Here is a 21,011-nt window from a genome sequence, read left to right as displayed (position 1 = left end):
ACGTGCTCGTGTTAAACAACACTGACTGTAGCAACTGTAATACCATCAGGTGACACTGTATGACCTTTTCCTCAAAGTGTTCAAAATCTATCTTAGAGCATTTCATTCATTAAATTTGAAATGTTCAAAATAATTTAAAAAGAAATTAACAAAAAGAAAAGGATACACATTTCATGAAAACTTGATTGCATGCATCTAATAAATTATATTTTCTCTTGTTCAATGCCTTCCTTGGAGTTTCGATTTGAAGGCGTCAGCCTTGTTCAAAAACAAGAGTTGAATTTCATGATTGTGCTTACTGCTGTGATGTTGTAACTTGAAGAAAGGGTCTAAGATTAGCAATGCAGGTGACCATGAGTTATCTTCCATTCCTACATACAAGAATGTTTATTAATTAAGTGGTTAGCACTGTTGCTTCACAGCGCCAGGGTTCCAGGTTCGATTCCCAGCTTGGGTCACTGTCTGTGCGGAGGCTGCACATTCTCCCCATGTCTGTGTGGGTTTCCTCTGGGTGCTCCGGTTTCCTCCCACAAGTCCCGAAATACGTGCTTGTTAGGTGAATTGGACATTCTGAATTCTCCCTCAGGCGCCAGAGTGTGGCGACTAGAGGATTTTCACAGTAACTTCTTTGCAGTGTTACTGTAAGCCTACTTGTGACACTAATAAAGAATATTATTATTAATTGCTTTGCATTGACCCAAATGGGTTTCCAAAAGGATTGATGATATTGGACATGATTTTGCAGGGAGGCATTGTGGATTCCTTTGCTCTGGACAGACTGAGATGCAGGTGCAGAATTGTATTTAACGACAATACATAACCTCATGCATCCCTCACCATTACCATCAAGGCAGGGAATCAAATCAGATTCAATGAGAAGTGCAGGAGGACATGCCAGAGCAACAGCAGGCATATCTTAAAATGAGATGCCAACTGACAGCACTGAAGAAGCTACAGCGCTGGACTACGTGCATGCCAAAGTGCAAAGAATTCCCCAAATCTAAGCTCTTCAAACCTGCCATATCCAGTCATGATTGACGATGAGCAATTGAATAACTAAATGGAGAAGGATGCTCCACAAATGTCCTAATCCTCAACACATCAATGTAAAAGACAAGACTAAAATATTTGCAAATATCTTCAGCCAGAAATGGCAGGTGGGTGATTCAGGTCGACGTCTCCTTTTCCTTACGGATTCTGCCGGTATAACACTTGAAGATTGCCTAGATTCCATTCTCAGCAGAACTGTGATGTTTTCCTTCTGGGCACCTTCCTCTGTAGCTTCAGGTGGCAGGGAGCACCAGCTTTCACATGTGTCCCAGCAGAGGACTGTCTGCTAGTAGTGCCGCATTTGACAATGGTTACATTCCCTGTGCACTAATGAATTACTATACTGTTCATTGATAAAACAAGCGTGGAGGTACATAAATTGTGAATGTAAATGATGAGAATGTCATACAACCCAAATAATTAGGTTTTTGCAGCTAATAGTACATCTTGTTGATATTTTCTGGAGTCAAATTCCCACCGGAGTTTCTCATTCATAGCCCATCCCCAATTTCCCTTGCCAAGGTGGTGGTGAGCTGCCTTCTTGAATCGCTGCAGTTCATTTGGTATAGGTATACCCACAGTGCTGCTAGGAAGGTAGTTCCAGGATTTACACTCAGCAACAGTGAACAAATGAGTTGAGCTTTAAACTATATGTTCGTGCCATCACTAAAACTGCCTATACCCAGCTCGGGAACATTGCCTCAGCTTATCAGCCCACCCTTGTACAAACCTTTGATTAAATATTGGTTGTGAAGAACTAAACACACGATGGCGCTATTTACTCCAGTAGTAAGTGGTAATTAGAATATAGTGAGCAGTGCACATGTGCACAAGCACCACCCTTTTAATGAGTTTCACAAAACTGTTGTATTGAGCAAGGTCTTTCCTGTCTCAAACTTCCGACCATTTTAAACACTTCTTCCTGCTGCTGCTCCATGAAAAGCCTGGTGCCGGGTGACGGTCTGCAAATGAAACTGTTTACCCTTGTACTGCTGGTTGCTGTTAGAGATGGTGAGAATCCTTCGCTTCTACATTTTTCACTTGTTCAAAAATTTAACACATAATGTGCTCATAGAACTCTGGGTCCTAGTAGTGATCTATGAAATGATTAAGAAAAAGGAAAAGATTTGGAGAAAACATTGCTCCGGTCAGTAAAATCCGGCAATGTATCAAAATGCTTACAGAAAAGAAATCTCAAATGAAATTTCACAATGTATATTAATGATCTGGAAGAAGGAACTGGATGCACTGTTGCTACGTTTGCAGATGATACAAAAATCTGTAGTCGTATTGTGGAAGCAAGGGGGCTGCAGAAGGATTTGGACAGGCTAGGAGAGTGGGAATGAAGTGGCAGATGAAATACAATGTCGAAAAATGTGAGGTTATGCACTTTGGAAGGAGGAATTTAGGCATAGATTATTTTCTAAATGGGGAAATGCTTAGGAAATCAGATGCACAAAGGGACTTGGGAGTCCTTGTTCATGATTCCCTTAAGGTTAACGTGCAGGTTCAGTCAGCAGTTAGGAAGGCAAATGCAATGTTAGCATTCATGTCAAGATGGCTAGAATAGAAGACCAGGTATGTACTTCTGAGGCTCTATAAGGCTCTGGTCAGACCCCATTTGGAGTTTTCTGAGACGTTTTGGGCTCCATATCTAAGGAAAGATGTGTTGGCCTTGGAAAAGGTCCACAGGAGGTCACAAGAATGATCTCTGGAATGAACAGCTTGTCATATGAGGAACGGTTGAGGACTCTGGGTCTGTACTCGTTGGAGTTTAGAAGGATGAGGGGGGATCTTATTGAAACTTACAGGATACTGCGAACCTGAATGGTTCACCTAAGGAAGAAGCAGTGCTCCGAAAGATAGTGATTCGAAACAAACTTGTTGGTCTTTAACCTGGTGTTGTAAGATTTCTTACTGGCTCACCCCAGTCCAACACCGGCATCTCTACATCATGGCTTTAAAACAGAAATGAGGAGGAATGTTTTCAGCCAGAGGGTGGTGAATCTGTGGAACTCTTTGCCGCAGAAGGTTGTGGAGGCCAAGTCACTGAGTGTCTTTCGGACAGAGATAGATAGATTCTTGATTAATAATGGGATCAGGGGTTATGGGGAGAAGGCAGGAGAATGGGAATGAGAAAAATATCAGCCATGATTGAATGGCGGAGCAGATTCATTGGGCCAAGTGGCCTAATTCTGCTTCTACGTCTTATGGTGTGCAATTGTGAAAATTGCTGCAATGGTAAGGTCGAAAGGTTACATTATAAAAACTTGAATGAATGTACCAGATATTATTGTGGACAGCTAGCGAAATAAAGTGGAGCATTCTAACATTGGAGTAGTATGAGAAGTACCTCCCACATATCGCCCTCCTCTTTGCACTGGAGGTTGCTGCTATTTCTTTACTTGTTCCTTCGGTGTCTGAACTGGGTTGGGGGATTGGGTACTTTTGGCATCACTTTGAGAGGTATTGATTCCTTGGTGCTTTTTGTTCATCCAGAAAAGATGATTTGAGTAGTGGGTTTGGTTGCACTCTGTATCAGCTGTTATCCCGAGGGTCAGCCCTTTATAAAACCCTTAGTGTGAAGCAACCTTACAACAGGCAGGCTAACTAGTTGACTAATCATCCCAGACTTTAATTGCTCAATCATCGGTGGCTAGTCCAGATTTGGTTATTGTTATCTCATCATCTGACCATGTGAGCAGATGTGGTCTACTTCAACTGTGGGAGAAAGCCGGCTGCCCATTGAAGCTGTTCAATGTAATCTCGTCCCAAGATAACATGGTGGGTAAGGGCAGCTAAGACAGGGCAACATCCGAATCCTTTGAAATCTGCAGTGGGGTCAAAAAGGGTTGTGTTGTGTTCTGATATCAGTTCTTGCTGACATATTCTTCTCTTAGCCACTACCTTATTCTGTCAGGTCATCTACAGGTGGCTGTCTGTTTACATTCCAGAATTGACAGAAAGCTGTCCAGTCTTGCTCACCTGAGATCAAAGACATAGGTGCACCAGATCCTTATCACAGATTTACCTCACACTGACGATGCTGCACTAACATTCAATTCTGAGGAATACCTTCAACGGTAAATGGACAGACTCTCCTCTCGCCTGTAGAAAGTTTAGTTTAACCATCAGAAAAAACAAATTTCATGGTCCAGGATGTTTCCATCTCTCAACATGGTCAATGTGTTGCTCAAGGTTGTTGACAGCTTCACATATCTAGGCTCTACAATCACCAGCAATATGTCACTTGATCCTGAAATCAATGCACACCTTGCAAAAATTACAGCTGTTATGTCCAAGCAAACCTAAGAGAGTGTGGAACAACAGCAACTCGGCTGAAAACACCACATGGTGAACCTACCAAGCCTGCATCTTTAGCACACTTCTCTACAATGGTGAGACCTGGACAACATGTGCTTGGCAGGAGAAAAGACTGAGCAGTTTTCAACTTTGCTGTCTTAGATACATCCTCAGCATTTTTTGTCAAGTCAAGTCCACCAACTCATAAATCCTGTAGCTTGCTAATTCCATCAGCACATACTCATTGCTAAGCCAACGATGTCCGTGCTGGATCAGCCATGTTTATTGGATGGGTAATGACCGTATACCCAAATGAATCGACCATTGGGTCATGACCCCCTGGGCACCTATATTTTTTCAACAAGGACACCTGAAAGCAAGATATCAAGATGGTGGATATTGACACTGACAACTGGAGCAAGTCACTGACGGCCATGAACTCTGGGATCTGACTGTTTGGAGAGGCAGTGGAAGAGGTGAGCTGAAATGAAAAGCTCAACGGACGGAGAAGGGAGCCCAGAGAAAACAAAGGTCAATTAATGAAATACATTCTCAACCCTTACTCAGAAGGCTGGTATCAGGTACTGATGGCCATGTTTTCAGCGGCCTAGACCCTTAACTCTGGAATAACATGCTTAACCTTTCCACCCCTTTCCACCCCTCTGAAGTGCTGTTGGACATTTTATTATGGAATCCCTACAGTGCAGAAGGAGGCCATTCAGCCCATCGAGTCAGCACCAACACTTTAAACGACCACACTACCTTGGACCAATCCCCCATCCTATTCTTGCAACCCCACCCTGAGGGGCAATTTAACATGACCAATCCAACTAACCTGCACATCTTTGGACTGTGGGAAGAAACTGGAGCACCCGGCAGAAACCCTCGCAAGCACAGGGAGAAAGTGCAAACTCTACAAAGACAGTTTCCCAGGGTCGGAATCGAATCTGCGACCCTGCGCTGTGAGGCAGCAGTGCTAATCACTGTGCAGCCCCATATTAAAGGTGCTATATAAATAAATATTGTGATTGAGTTGAACCTTTTGTAGATTAGTGGATAGTCACCAAGTGCTTGGGTTTTCTCAGAGTGAAAAATTTGAATTAGCCCTTTGCCACAGGCCAGAGCAATGGATGGTCTGGAGTCAATTTGTCCTGTTTTGTGAAGTATTTTTTCTCGGGTTTCTGCTCATACTCACTTGGCTATTACCAAATGCAATATCTGTCAAGAACTAGTGCAATCTGGCAGTGTAATATAATGCAATTTAAAAACATTGTTTATAAAGCTATTCCTTGGCATACTTAAGACAGGTAACCTATACATTTGAATGACAAGCTCAAAATGGGTTTATCATGAATTAAGCACTTTTAATCACCATGTCAATCCACCACTTTTAAGTAACGTGATTTTTAAATTACTCACTTTTAAAAGATACACAGAATGATTTGTTAATTATAATTCAGTACTCAGTTTCTTAATAAACTTAAGTAAAAAACAGAAGCTCTTAAAATGTATCTTTTAGCCTTGCGTTCCCCAAAAAAACATAATTGTAAGAGACTCCTTAAAATTCTGCAAACAGACACAACTAACTAACTATTTAACTAACCTTCTGGGGTATTTTGAAAACATAGAGTGGATTGATGAGGGTAATTCTGTTGGTGCGTACATGGACTTCCAAAAGACATTTGATACATTGCCACACAACAGTTGTGGCCAAAGTTATAGCTCATGGAATGAAAGGATACAACATTTGCTTAGTGACAGGTCAATTAATGTTTTCTTGATTTGGAGGACAGTTTGTAATGGAGTACCACAGAGTTTGGTCTTGGGACCTTTGCTTTTCCTGATGATTTTGACATTGATGTTCAGAGAACAATTTCAAACGTTGTCGTTGATACAAAACACGGAAGCATTGTAAACTGTGAAGAGGACAGTGTAGGACTTCAAAAGGACATAGACAAGTGGGAGTGGGCTGATAGGAAGCAGAAGGAAGTTCAATGCAGAGAAATGAAAGTGATACATTTTGTTAAGAAGAACATGGAGAAGCAGTCTTAAACTAAGGGCACTACTCCAATGGGAGTATAGGAGCAGAGGGATCGAAGTGCACGTGTTTATAAGTTATTAAATGTGGCAGGACAGGTTGAGAGAGCAGTTAACAAAACATACAGTGGGGTGATATGTGGCTCAATGGTTAGCACTGGGACTGCGGCGCAGAGGACCCGGGTTCGAATCACGGCCCTGGGTCACTTTCCGTGTGGAGTTTGCACATTCTCCCCGTGTCTGTGTGGGTTTCACCCCCACAACCCAAAGATTGGTTAGGTGGATTGGCCATACTAAATTGCTCCTTAATTGGAAAAATAAAAATAATTGGCTACTCTAAATTTATTAAAAAAACATACAGTGTTCTCAGCGTTATTAATAGGGGCATAGAGTACAAGAGCAAAAAGGTTCTGTTCAACATGTAGAAGATATTAATTACACATCAGCTGGAGTATTTCGTACAATTCTGGAAAGGATGTGCAGACATTTGAGACCGAGCAAAAAAAGATTCACAAGAATGGTTCTAAGGATAAGGGTCTTCAGTTATTAGATAAGTTGGTTAGATTGGAACCATTTTTCATGGAGAAAAGAAGGCTGAGAGGAGATTTGATTCGGTTTTCAAAATCATAAGTGGTCTAGATCGGGATGAAATTTTACATTTGCAAAAGGATTAAGAATGAGAGGGCACCAATTTTAAAATAATTGGTTAAAGAAATAAAATCAACATGGGAAACAATGGGCGCGATTCTCTGCTGCGACGGCAGATTGTCGGCGCCGGCATCAAAAAGGGGAGTGCTTCACTCCGTGGTTGGCGCCCATTCCGGGACCCCATTCTGCGCCGTACAAGGGGGCTAGCAGGGGCGTGAAAGGGGGCGAGGTGTCAGAGCAGCATCAGGGACGAGGGGCCACTTAATCGTCGTGGCACCGCGGCGCACATAAGGCGATGCGAGCGCACAGGCTGCCGATGGAGCAACATGGTGCCACGTCGAGCAGCACCCCGGTTCACCGACCACGACCTGGAGACGCTCCTGGATGCCCTCCAGGAGAGGAGGGGGTGTCTGTGCCCTGGACCCGGCCAGACGGTCCCACCCAACATGGCCCGGCGTCTGTGGGGAGAGGTGGGTGCAGCCATCAGTGCCATCATGTTGACACCCAGGACTGGCAAGCAGTGTCACAAAAAGCTCAACAACCTACTGAGGGCAGCCAGGGTGAGTACACAGCAATGTGCCCATGGCACTAACCCCCCCCACCCCCCAAATGTATGACCCCCCTCCCCAGGGGGACGGTACACCCACAGCCATGACCCGCTTGGCTGCAGCCACCCATGCAAGCCGCGTTGGCCGTGTGCTCTGTGCACCAATGCCAACATAGATCCAATCGCATGCATCGGACCGCCTAACAATGACTATCATCCCTCCCCCCCCCCAAGGAGTAGAGCGCCCATAACCAACGAAAGCGTGTCCGAACCGGAGGGGGTGGACCTGACTTGCGGCCCCTCACCGTGCACAAGCAGAGGGCACTGGACATAACTGGTGTGCCCGAAGACATTCCCCTCAGCATTCTCCCCTCAGCATTCTCCCCTCAGCATTCTCTCCTCAGCCCTCCCTCCTCAGTCCTCCCTCCTCAGCCATCTCCCCTCAGCACTCTCCCCTCAGCACTCTCCCCTCAGCACTCTCCCCTCAGCACTCTCCCCTCAGCCCTTTCCCTTCAGCCCTTTCCCCTCAGCACTCTCCTCTCAGCACTCTCCCCTCAACCCTTTACCCTCAGCCCCCTCCCCTTAGGACCCCCGACTGCAGGTCCGATGAAGACACTGAGGTTGCATCATAGCTGTCCTCTGCACCCACTGCCACTGCAGGTACTCTCACCTCGGTTGGCCATTTTAGTTGTGAGGCTTTTGGGAAACTAACTGGTGTGCACCACACAGCCGCTCCGGTACAGCAGGTGGAGGTAGGAGCAGCTGAGGGGCCAGACGGTTGGAGGGCAGCCCAGCCCCGGCAAACACCTGCCACCCAGGCGGGTCCCCGGTCCCTGGAGTTCCCCCGCCCATCCATAGACCCGATGCAGTCAGGGACCCAGGGGCGTAAGAATGTGACGGCCGGTTTCCAGCACCTGCAGACGCAAGTGCAGGGGCATCCGAGTCCAGGAGCAGGAAATGGTGCCGGTCATGAGAGCCACACAGGCCAACACCGCACGGGTAGTGTCAGCAGTGGTGGCGACGGTGTCGGGCATGGGACTGAGTTTGCATGGCCTCGGTCTATCTGTACACGCGGCCTCTGCGGCCCAGGACAGGGCTGCCATCTCATAGGCAGCCATGAGCCAGAGCCAGCTGAACATCGCAGAGGTGCTCAACATCCTGGCGCGGTCACAGCAGGCCATCGCTGAGAGCATCAGCGTAATTGCCCAGGTGATGGACAGCGTTGTATAGAGCCAGACAGGGATGGCGAACTCCCTGAGCTCCATGGCTGCGAATGTCCAGACCCTGTTCGATATCAGCGCGGGCCTCCAGGACTGGCAGCGCCAGGTGATGGTGGTGCCCCGGCTGCTGGATCCGCTCGCACCCCCATCCCGTGGAGAGCCCCGGGGGCCACCGGGCACCTCGGGGGTGGAGGAGGTGCTGGGGCCCATTCCGGCTCTCCCTGCAGGGGGGGTGCCAGAACCCCGTGCCACCTCGGACTCCACCCCCCCTCCCCCCTACCGTCTCTGGTACATCTGGTGGGCAGCGGGCAGAACAGGGTGGCACCACGTCATCCCAATTGCCCGAGGTGCAGCCTGGCCCATCCAGGCCGGGCCGCCCCAGGAAATGGCCACCAAAGGGGACCCTAGTCACAGGGCAGGAATCACAGGAGTCCACCTCCAGTTCTGCTGTACCATCTGGGGGAACAACGAGACGTAGTCATAGGGCCCGTAAGGCCAGAAAGGTAAACACTGATGAGTAAATTGGCACGGGTTCAGGACACAGAATAGTTAAATGGGCTAGGGCGCATGTTCAGGATGTCTGATATTAAACACATTCCACACCTATGTGAGCTGCCTCTGTACTCTGTCCGATGTGTGCGGGGCTGGGCGGGGACTGTGTGCCAGTGTGTGTGAAGGGTGCTGTGATAGAAGTTGAGCTCTGGTGCGTGTGACATGCGGCTCCGCGCCCCCCACTCACGGTTCTCCCATGCAAACCCGCCCCCAGCCATACGACAGGGCCATGGGATGCAGTTAGAGGGTCTTGATGTGGACATTGTCGAACGATGTATGGTTTGGAGCCCATCGCAGGGCAGGCTGTCATCATCCTCCATGCCTTGTACCAGACCCGCTTACACCATCAACCGTGCGACACAATCCCGTTGTGCCGCATGTGAATGTGTCATGGCGGGGTGGTATGCATGCTGGTGATGTGGTGGTGGAGGAGGTGAGGGTGACGTGGTGGTGGGGGAGGTGAGGGTGACGTGGTGGTGGGGGAGGTGAGGGTTGTCGGTGGTGGGGGAGGTGCCGAACTCTGCTATCTGTGCCCATGCCCATTACTACTGACCCCCACCAGCGATTCCCGTGCCTGCTGGCCCAGCCGGCGGCGCTGGGCAGCCTTCTGTTGCCGTCTATCCCCCATGTCCCGTGCATCTGCTTCCCCCTCGCCATCCCCCTCATCTGGAGAAGAGTGCCCCTCATCCTGACCTCCTCCTCCTCCTCCAGCACATCGCCCCTCTGCTGGATTATGTTGTGCAGGACGCAGCAGACCCTGACGATGCGGCCGACCCTGAAGCACATCTTAAGCAGCCCGAAGCACCTCTCGACCACACTCCTGGTCTCTGCATGGGCATCATTGTAGCGGCGTGCCATGTCGGTCTGTGGCCTCTGGATAGGCGTCATTAGCCATGACCGCAATGGATAACCCCTGTCGCCCAGCAACCAGGGGTGCCCCTCGAACATGGCGGGGATGAACGATAGGGAGAGTATAAAGGAGTCATGCACACTGCCAGAGTGTCTGGCGCAGACGTGCAAGATCGTCATCCTGTGGTCACAGACCACCTGCACGTTCATTAAATATGTACCCTTCCTGTTCAGGCACATGGCCCTTTCCTCCGAGGTGGACTGCATGGCGATATGCACTCCATCGATCTCCCCCTGCACCAATGGCATCCGGGCAACAGCGGCGAAACCCGCTGCGCGGGCATCCTGGTGGGCGTAGTCCATAGGCGTCTGTATGTACCGGTCAGCAATGTCGTACAGGGTGTTGGTGATGGCCCAGATGCACCTGTGCACCGATGGCTGGGAGATGATAGACAGGTCCCCACTTGCCGGCTGGAACGACCCCATCGCGAAGAAGTTGAGGGCGACTGTCATCTTGACGGCCACTGGGGGGGCATGTCCACCCCCGGTTCCGCATGGTGCCATGTGTGCCATCAGGTGGCAGATGTTGGCGACCGTCTCCCAGCTCATCCGGAGTCTCCTCCTGCACGCCCTGTCCGGGAGGTCCTCGAAGGACATGCGGGGCCGGTACACACGTTGTCGCATTGAACGCCTCTGTGGCCCTGGCACACCTTCCTCCTCATCGTGCTGTGGCTCTCGCACGGCGTGGTGCTCCTCCTGCGCCTCCCGGGCATGTGGCCCTGCGGCCTGGGCGGCTTGCACGTGCCCCACTGCAGCCCGCTGCCTGCAACAGGATCCGCCACCTCCCTGTCACACCCATGCTCCAGCTCCTACTGGGCCTCATGCAGGGCAGCAGCCACAGCCACGGCGGCCAACAATGCTGAGAGATGGCTAAACATTGTACGATCTGTCGGGGGTGGGAGTAGACAGGGTTTCAGCATTGGTATACCCCCCTTCACAACCAGATGCCATGGGCTACATGGCCGGCCCGGCTGCCAGCACACGCCCCACCCCTGCCCCCTCAGTGCCCTGAGACCTGCCGGCCGTCCCCACTGCCAGGGCCGCCGTCTGGTGGCACTGCCCTCACTGGGGGGCTGCCATGTGTGCCGTCCTGGACCTATCCGCTGGTGGGTTTTGTTGGGGGGGGGGGGGTGGGGGGGTCTGGCATACGTCAGGACGGCCGGGCCGCCTGCGCCGGGACAGCGAACGGGTTGGGTGGACAGCCGCATGTCCGCCGTCATGGGGTCTGGCTGTTGGAACCGCCCGGCCCAACCACTCCTTCCCCATCACCACCTCAGGAGGTGTGGGCACCCCCCCCCCCCCCAACCCCACCCCCGCCCCCATCCCCGCCAGCCTGCCCCACACCGCCCACAGACACGGCCGTGCTGCTCCCCCTCCTGGGCTCCCCACCCCCAATGCCGTCAACCACCGCCCCCCCCACCCCCCTCCCCCCCGGGGCCGCTCCACGCCATCACCCACATCCTCCTGCAGCGTCAGCCAGCACGACTGGTTGACACTGTTTTATAGCATGTTAGAACGGCGCCGGCGGGACTTCGGTCCATCCGGCCTAGAGAATCCCTGCTCCACCGGAGAATCGCGGCTACAGCTGTTTTCGGCGATTCTCTGTGCAGCCGGCACCCGTTTTGGCACGCATCGGAGAATGGCGTCCAATCGCGCGACGCCGCGCCGATTCTCTGACCCGGCAGGAGGTCGGAGAATCGCGACCAATTTTTCTCACAGCGAGTGGTTAGGGTCCGAAGTGCACTGCCTGAGGTATTCAAAATGGAATTAGGCTGTTGTTTGAAAAGGAACAATGTGCAGGGTTATGGGGAGAAGATGGAAGAGAGTGGCAGGAGGTAAATTATTCATTCAGGAGCTGGTGCATCAACAGTGGGCCAAATGACCTTCTACATGTAACAATTCTGTGATTATGTGAATTAGCGGAAATTCCAAATGATGATTAAAGATTACAGAAATTCAGTTTGCATTGGATCTAATTTGCACTTAACATTCTGTGATCTTTGGTGCTGCCTTTTCCAATTTTGGGTGAATTGCTCTGAATAAAGTCAGCGCGGTTGATTGGAATCTCTATGCTGATAAACTAATGATTATGGCTTTTACTGTTTTAGGGAAAAGGAAACTTTGCCAAGATGCAATTGTGTGTTCTTGCAGAAAGTTTTGATCAGGCAAAATGGGTGGATTTAAATTCATTTGTCAGGAGGGATGGGACAAGCAGAACACATTTAAGTTAAGAAAAGGGGATAATGCAAAAAATGGATGAGCTCGCAGTGCCGGCACACAGAGAAGAAATAAGTGTTGTCAGATAGACTGAATCCTTTTGAAATTATAAAATAATTTGAGAATTAACTCGCATGTGTTTTAGGAAGGCCCAGGAAGAGAGGGCACGAAATGTGGTGGCAAAATTTGGCAATGTAGAGAACAGAGTTAAAATGGAATAGATTGGCAAAAATGGTACTGCATTTCTATGCATAAAATGTAAATAAACAGCAAAGGGAAAATGTTACTATTAGGAATATGTGTCAGGCCACAAAATGATTCAGGAGAGGTTGGCATAGTTTTGTGAGTTACAATCAGGCAGATGACTGATGAGTCTCCAATGGTCATCCTGGGGAACTTCAATCTTCCTCATAATGACTGAAATGCATAATGCATGCAAATGGGAATTTATTGTAATTCTGAGGGACATGTTAAAACACTACATAAGGAACCCACAAGAGATATTGAAGTATTACTGTTTAGAGTTCTGTCATTTTTACCCCTACCTAACTGACAATGTTAAATCTTCCTTTTGAACTTATTGCTAGATTAAAACTACAACTATAAAAATAAATTCTAATACGTTGTAAGAGCTTAATTATCTATGCTAGATAGCAATTTGGTTTTCAGATAAAAAGCCTTTTTTTTTAAACTAACGTTGTCAAACTGAACAAAATGATCTCGGGAAGAAACATATACAGAATATTGTAACAGATCTGTCTGTCTTAAAACGTCTCCTCTATTAGAATTTAAAATCTTCTAATTAAGACTTCTGGAAAAGTTAGGTTTGTGAGGTTTAATGAGTGAGCCATAATTTTTTTAACATTATAACACTTTATTATTTTTATGGTATGCGAACTTCACTGGCTGGGCCAGCATTTGTTGCCCGTCCTGAATTGCCCTTGAGAAGGTGATGGTGAGCTGCCTTCTTGAACCGCTGCTGCCCATGTGGTGTAGGTACACCCACTGTGCTTTTAGAGAGAGACTGCCCGGATTTGACCCAGTGATGGTGACGAGACGCCGATATATTTCCAAGTCAGGATGGTGGGTGACTTGGAGGGGAACTTCCAGATGGCAGTGCTCTCATGTATCTGCTGCCATTGTCTTTCTAGATGGTAGTGCTCTTTGGTTTAAAAGGTGCTGCCTTCGGTGCCTTGATGAGTTCCTGCAGTGCACCCTGCAGATTGTCACATGGCTGCTACTGTGCATTGGTGGTGGAGGGAGTAAATGTTTGTGGAAGGGGTGCCAAACAAGCAGGCTGCTTTTTCCTGGATAGTGTTGAAGTTCTTGAATGTTGTTGGAGCTGCACTCATCCAGGCAAGTGGAGAGTATTCCAACACATTCCTGACTTGTCAGTGGTGGATAGGCTTTGGGGAGTCAGGAGGCGAGTTACTTACCACAAGATTCCTAGCCTCTGACCTACTCTGGTAGCCACAGTATTTATATGGCTGTTCCTGATCAGTTTCTGATTAATGGCAACCCCCAGGGTGTTGATAGTGGGGAATTTAGTGATAGCAATGCCATTGAATGTCAAGGGGCGATGGTTTGATTATCCCTTATCAGAGATGGTCATTGCCTGGCACTTGTGTGGCACGAATGTTACTTGCCACTTGTCAGCCCAAGCCTGGATATTATCCAGGTCATGTTGCATTTACAAGTAGACTGCTTCAGTGGCTTCAGAGTCACAAATAGTACTGAACATTTTGCAATCATCAGCGAACATCCTCACATCTGTCCTTATGTTGGAAGGAAGATCATTGATGACACAGTTGAAGGTGGTTGGGCCTAGGTGGAACTCCTGCAGTGATATCCCAGGACTGAGATGACAGACCTCCAACAAGCACAACAACTTCCACAATAACACTCCAATCAGTGAAGTGTTTCCCCCCTGATTCCCATTGACTCCAGTTTTGCTAAGGTTTCTTGAAGCCATACTTGGTCAAATCCTGCCTTGATGTCAAGGGCAGTCACTCTCAACTCACTTCTGGAGTTCAGCTCTTTTGTCCATGTTTGAACCAAGACTTTAATGAGGTCAGGAGCTGATTGACCCTGGCGGAACCCAAACTGAATGTCAGTGACCAGATTATTGCTAAGTAAGTGCCAGTTGATAGCACTGTTGATGACTCCATCCATCACTTTATTGATGACCGAGACTAGACTGATAAGGTGGTAATTGACCGGGTTGGATTTGTCCTGCTGTTTGTGTACAGGGTATACAGAGGCAATTTTCCACATTGCCAGGGCGATGCCAGTGTTGTAGCTGTACTGAAACAGCTTAACTAAGGGCATGACAAGTTCTGGAGTACAAGTCTTCGGTACAATTGCCGGAATATTTTCAGAACTCATAGCCTTTACAGTATCCAGTTCCTCCAGCCATTTCTTGATATCACGTTGGATGAATCAAATTGGCTGAAGACTGTCATCTATGATGCTGGGGATGTCTAGAGGAGACCAAGGTGGATAATCTATTCAGCATTTCTGGCTCAAGATTTTCTTTTTATAAATGTAGAGTACTCAATTCATTTTTTCCAATTAAGGGGCAATTTAGCGTGGCCAATCCACCTACCCTGCACATCTTTGGGTTGTGGGGGTGAATCCCACGCAACACGGGGAGAATGTGCAAACACCACACTGACAGTGACCCAGATCGAATCTGGGACTTCGGCGCAGTGAGGCAGCAGTGCTAACCACTGTGCCACCGTGCTGCCCTTCAGGCTGAAGATTAGTGTGAATGCTTCAGCCTTGTCTTCTGCACTAATGTGCTGAGCTCCTCCTCATTGAGGATGGGGATATTTTTGGAGCCTTCTCCTCCAGTGAGCTGTTTAATTGTCCACCACCATTCACAGCTGGATGTGGCTGTCTGCTGAGCTTAGTTCTGATTGGTTGTGGGATCACTTAGCTCTGTCTATCGTTTGTTGCTTATGTTGGTTGGCATGTGTTGCAGAGAAAAATATTGCTATTCAGCTATAGTGTACTTCACTCTCCCGTTCATGAGAAACCAGACTGAGATTCTTTGTAATTACAACCAAAGCCTTTATTCAAACTATAGCAAGGGCTTGTGACATTCTAACTTGACTCACTGGAGAGCCCTAATTCAAGCATTACACAGATAGTTATACTCCGGATTTGATTGCAAGAAATTAGCATATACTGATCAGTTGTTACTTGCTATCCATGTCCAGTCACGATTATCAATTAGGTTTACATCATTCATAGTGTATGTGAACAATTAACCAATCATAACATAGGCACCTCTACTTAATTATAATATCCAATCAGTACAAAGACTCGTACATCCTGTCCTCTAATATTCATCACCGGTTTTCCATTATCAGGCCTATCCATATAAATTACCTCTCCTGTCTGACTCCCCTAACTTCTAATGTTATTTTCCCAAGGTACAAATGTTGCAACAATAAACTGTTCTTTGTGATTAAAACTCCCTTTCTGTCCATGCCAGACAATTTAGCACCACAGCAAAATGGTGAATGATCCCATATTGTTATTGCCATCCTTAAGAATGACCATCCATTACTTCCCTTTCCTGGGGCCCCATCACCAGCAAAATGTTTCCTTGGGGTGTTTTCCTACAGCTAGCAACTTCAGCTAAGCATCTTGTGTGACACAGATCAATACAGAAGAATTTTAACTCCTTCAGCACTTAATGGATAGCTCGAGTTTTAAAATTAATTCCGATATAATGTCTAAAACTACCCCCTTTCAGCATGCGAGTAGTCTTGTATTGTAGCTTTACCAGATTGGCACCTCATTTTTCAGTATGCCAGGTCCTGCTCCTGGCATGCCCTCCTGCACTCTTCAATCTTAGATAACATTATTGATTTGAATACTACAAAGTTTAAAAAAAAACTTCAAATCCTCAAGGGTAATGAAATTGTCAGGATATGCAAACAACCAAATAAGTTTTATGCTTACAATCCAAAGTATAAAGCGTAGCTTCAGCTATCTTTGTCTGAGTTTGAGGGAGATCTAATAAGACCTTAACCCTCTAATTGCAAAGATCTCCTACTTCCTCCTGGATTTCACCGATCTGACTACTTGTTTGCCAATGTTTGTAATGTAAAGAAAATATGTTACGTCTGAATAACATGACTATTGGCAATTTCACTGTTAGACTTCTTTGTCCCAAGAATTGCTCGGATAGAATCAAATCAAAGCTTTTCAGAAAATATATGTCATGTTATCGGTTTAAGCCTGGTTAGCTCCTTGGAAAGTCCTCCCTATCAAGGCTTCTGTCTGTTTCTCTGGGCCTGTGAAAATAATGTTTATTTTCCGCACAAGACTTTGAGCTATATTTAATTAAGTTCACATTTTAACACTTCCATAGACTAAGCCAATTCTACATCACTTCCTCTTGGTTAAAGTAATTCTCAGGTGTTCCAAATAGGCAAAGGAAGCTATGATATTGAAGTTGGTGTGGTTTCTAGCACCTAATTGTGTTAACATCAGAATATGATGTGTATACATTTGTGCTTGAAAGTTTTGAATCTCTTTATTAGTGAGTTTTTTATTTGCTGTGTGTTGAATTCTCTGCCAAACTGACAGATGTTCACAAATAATGTTCAAAACCAAGGGTGAACATTAATTGTAAGAAAAAAAATATTCTGACCTAAGTGTTGAAAATTTAAATCTTGAAAGTGATATCTAAAAAGTGTGTGAACAACACTCGGATTTTTTATTCTTTTGAAATGAAATGAAATGAAAATCGCTTATTGTCACGAGTAGGCTTCAATGAAGTTACTGTGAAAAGCCCCTAGTCGCCACATTCCGGCGCCTGTCCGGGGAGGCTGGTACCTTGTGTGGCTTTGTGACAACATCTTGCTTTTAAAGTTGAATTTTTTCCTAACCCTGTGACTGGTCAGAATTGCTCAAAATGTAGGTGTCCTTCCTGATAGCATATTAGGGCACTACCTTTCTTACGAGAGGTCTTCAAGTAAATACTAAAACAATTAAGCCGCATCCTTGTTTTCTCACAATCACTGAACTAGTAATCAACGTTATTTAATTTGGGGTTTTTCTGCACAGAAAAGTCATTTTTTGACATCATGTAGCATAGAGTCAGAAGGCCATCATCAGTTTGAACACATCATATAAGCATAATCAATGGTTGCATAGACAATCTGGAGGGTTTCAATACCATGTCATGGTTGGAGGTAGTCCACATGCAAAACCTGGTTGATGTGCAGGGGGAATGTCTTTTTGATCAGATTCCTGTTGCCATTGGTGTGCAGTGTAACTTCCTTGATTGAGAGTTGTGACTCATCATAACCAAATGCAAAAATCATGGCACCAATGATGGAGCATACCTTTTCCATATATGTGGAGTCTAACCCCTCTATGTAAAAGAAGATTGTGTCATCACTAGTTGTGATTCCAGGCCTATGTCTCTTTAATCTCGGTTTGGAGGCCAAACTAATGCGCACACTCAACTTGGTTAGCATGGCAAAATTTGCTTCAAAATGGTTCTTACAGCCGCCATCCTACTTAATTGGAAGAAGTTCTGAGTTGTTATCATAATAATAATAAACGTTATTAGTATCACAAGTAGGCTTACATTAACACTGCAATGGAGTTACTGTGAAAATCTCCCAGTCGCCACACTCCGTCGCCTTTTTGGTTACACTGAGGGAGAATTCTTTCGCAACTTGTGGGAGGAAACTGGAGCACACGGGTAAAACCCACGCAGACACAGGGAGAATGTGCAGACTCCGCACTGACTGTGACCCAATCCGGGAATCAAACCCATGGTTTTGATTCTGAGTTTATTGATGTCCAAAATTTTAAATAATGAATCTAATATTTTTAAGTGATATAATTTGCCAAAAACTTTACACTGAACGTTCACTGTTGATAATGAGAACTTTTAGGGCAGCACGGTGGCCTAGTGGTTAGCACAACCGCCTCACGGCGCTGAGGTCCCAGGTTCGATCCCGGCTCTGGGTCACTGTCCGTGTGGAGTTTGCACATTCTCCCCGTGTCTGCGTGGGTTTCGCCCCCACAACCCAAAAATGTGCAGAGTAGGTTGATTGGCCACGCTAAATTGCCCCTCAATAGAAAAAATAATTGGGTAATCTAAATTTTAAAAAAAAAGATAATGAGGACTTTTATATATCTAGTTCTGAATCTCCCGTTGTCTCAAGAAATCATCACGTATCTGTTGATTCAATGTTCCAGCATCATGTAAAGAAGCCATTTCAATTGCGAGGCAAGTTCCTGCAGAAGAGTAAAATTCGGGGCAGGATTCTCCGCCGGTGTGATTCTCCGTTTTGCCGGTGCCCGGCGGTTTCCCGACGCGTAAGGCTGCCCCACAATGGGAAACCCCATTGAACGGCTGGTGTAACGGAGAATCCTGCCGGCAGGTCAGGGCAGAAATGTGGTGTGGCGGGGCAGAGAATCCAGCCTCTGATCCTCTACATAGAACTCTGTATACTTAATACCTTTAAAACAATTACATTTATGAGAAGTACAACCCCTACAACAATTGGGCAACACGGTAGCACATTGGTTAGCACAGTTGCTTCACAGCTCCATGGTCCCAGGTTCGATTCCCAGCTTCGGTCATTGTGTGCGGAGTCTGCACATTCTCCCAGTGTCTTTGTGGGTTTCCTCCGGGTGCTCCGGTTTCCTCCCAAAGTCCAAGGATGTGCAGGTTAGGTGGATTGGTCTTCGTGTCCAAAAAAGGTTAGGTGAGGTTACTGGGTTACAGGGATAGGGTGGAGGTGTGGCCTTGGGTAGGGTGGTCTTTCCAAGGGCCGGTGCAGCCTCGATGGGCTGAATAGCCTCCTTCTGCTCTGTAAATTCTATGATAATAAGAATTTGTGTAAGGTATTTTCCAAAGTTAAATATCAGTGCAAGCAATCTTGTAGCAATGTTTCCTGTCCAAGAGAATACTAAAGCTATTCCTTCTCCCATTCGTGGCATGTCGAAATGAGATAGTTTTCCCAATATTATCTGATCTTTTGGGAAATTTATTAGCCTCCTCTAATTTTGCTTCAGTTAAAAGTCTGCTTGACATATAAACTCTCTAACATTCTGATTTGTTTACACCAAGACAATTTCTCTTTACTTCAAATGACTAATCAGTGTAGCTACCTTTGTCAGTCTCAAATTTATTTTTATTTCACTTGGAATCCAAGTGAATGTACATTGTTGCTGTAATTTCAACTTTCGTGAAATTAATCAAATCACACTGCAAATGTTCTTTTAGAGTTAATATTCAAGTGCCCAAATATAACTATTTTTATCTTCTCCTGACATGATAAATATGTATGATCCATTTCCCATGGAATATTTCTCCGAACCTCTATTCACTATTGTTTTCATAAGTAGTTCACACCCTTCCAGATTTGCTTTCGTTCCACAAGCTTTTAAAGCGGAATGAGTTTCACAATATTTTATTGCATTTTCTTTACATCTTTCTATGTTCCAATAATTTTGCCTCATTCTGTTACCTACTATTTTCGGAGTTAATCACATTTTAGGGTGTTTTGGTTGTTACTAATGATTTCAAACCTGCTTTCTGCATGACCATTCCAAATGCAATTGGCTCAGTGCATGTATACATCCTTGCATTCATAGACTTCCATCCAGAATAATAACTTCACAGTGAAGCCAAAACAAGGATACACCCATGTTTTTATGTCCATTATGTGCGTGGATGTTTTGACAGGATAGTAGAGGGGTAGGGGGTTTCCTGAATAGAGGCTCGATTACTGGTACAAATCATTGAAATTAGGTTCCTGCCGTTGCACGTCACTGACTGGGAAAGGGACAATCACAGTGAGCTTTTCTGCCAACATAAAATGTGATTTGTGAGATTTTACGCTACCGTCACCGAACCCTCCCGATGAAAATAGGAGCGGAAAATCTGGCCTCTTAATAATCATATTCATACTTATATATTTCTATGCAACCTAGAAGTGTGAATTACAACAGGTTAGGAATTCAGAGTGCCAAAGAAAACATGCACAAAGATATTATTACCAGGAACCTCCTTTGCATTTTGCATTCTTGCAACACTTGTCTTAACATCACAACTTAAAACTTAATGTACAGCTTAAAATACAAGCATGCAAAATTAATAAATTCTGTTAATAGTTTCAATCACTTTTCTTTCGACTACTTTTAGTTAATTACACACAGCAACCCTGAATCACCCTCTCCTCACCTTATCTAGCTGCTGGAGCATACATCCCACCTCACAGATGCCTCATCCTATTTGTTCTTAACATTTGGGGCTTCCGGGGATGTTTCCACTGCACATTTACAACCACCTCACTCCTCCAGCTCCTGCCTAGCCACTTTTCCCTTACTCTGGTGCTAATACGTCTTCAGCTCACCTACAAGAGGACCCCTACGTCCAGTAAGCAGCCTTGTCCACTGGTTCATCCCCCCTCTCGGATAACCTTTGCTTTACAGGGAATTTCCCTTTTCCATATTTCGTGTCAAACCTGTCCAAAATTCATTTTGCT

The 21,011-nt window shown here is 46.3% G+C and overlaps 1 protein-coding gene across 3 annotated transcripts in view; it reads left to right on the top strand.

Annotated features, from left to right (window-relative positions):
* The first annotated feature begins 1,923 nt into the window (after window positions 1–1,923).
* Window positions 1,924–21,011, top strand: part of LOC119969040 (nectin-4-like) — an 87,984-nt gene continuing 68,896 nt past the window's right edge. For all 3 annotated transcript variants that reach the window (XR_005461284.1, XM_038802191.1, XM_038802192.1), the window contains exon 1: window positions 1,924–2,061. Coding sequence is in view for 2 of the 3 variants with exons in the window: in XM_038802191.1 (XP_038658119.1) it covers window positions 1,986–2,061 (76 nt within the window). In the remaining variant the exon portion in view is untranslated. The remainder of the gene's footprint in view (window positions 2,062–21,011) is intronic.

Source organism: Scyliorhinus canicula, chromosome 7 (assembly GCF_902713615.1).
Source record: "Scyliorhinus canicula chromosome 7, sScyCan1.1, whole genome shotgun sequence".
Taxonomy (NCBI): domain Eukaryota; kingdom Metazoa; phylum Chordata; class Chondrichthyes; order Carcharhiniformes; family Scyliorhinidae; genus Scyliorhinus; species Scyliorhinus canicula.
The sequence above is the reverse complement of the archived record's forward strand: the minus strand, read 5'-3'. Positions and strand labels throughout refer to the sequence as shown.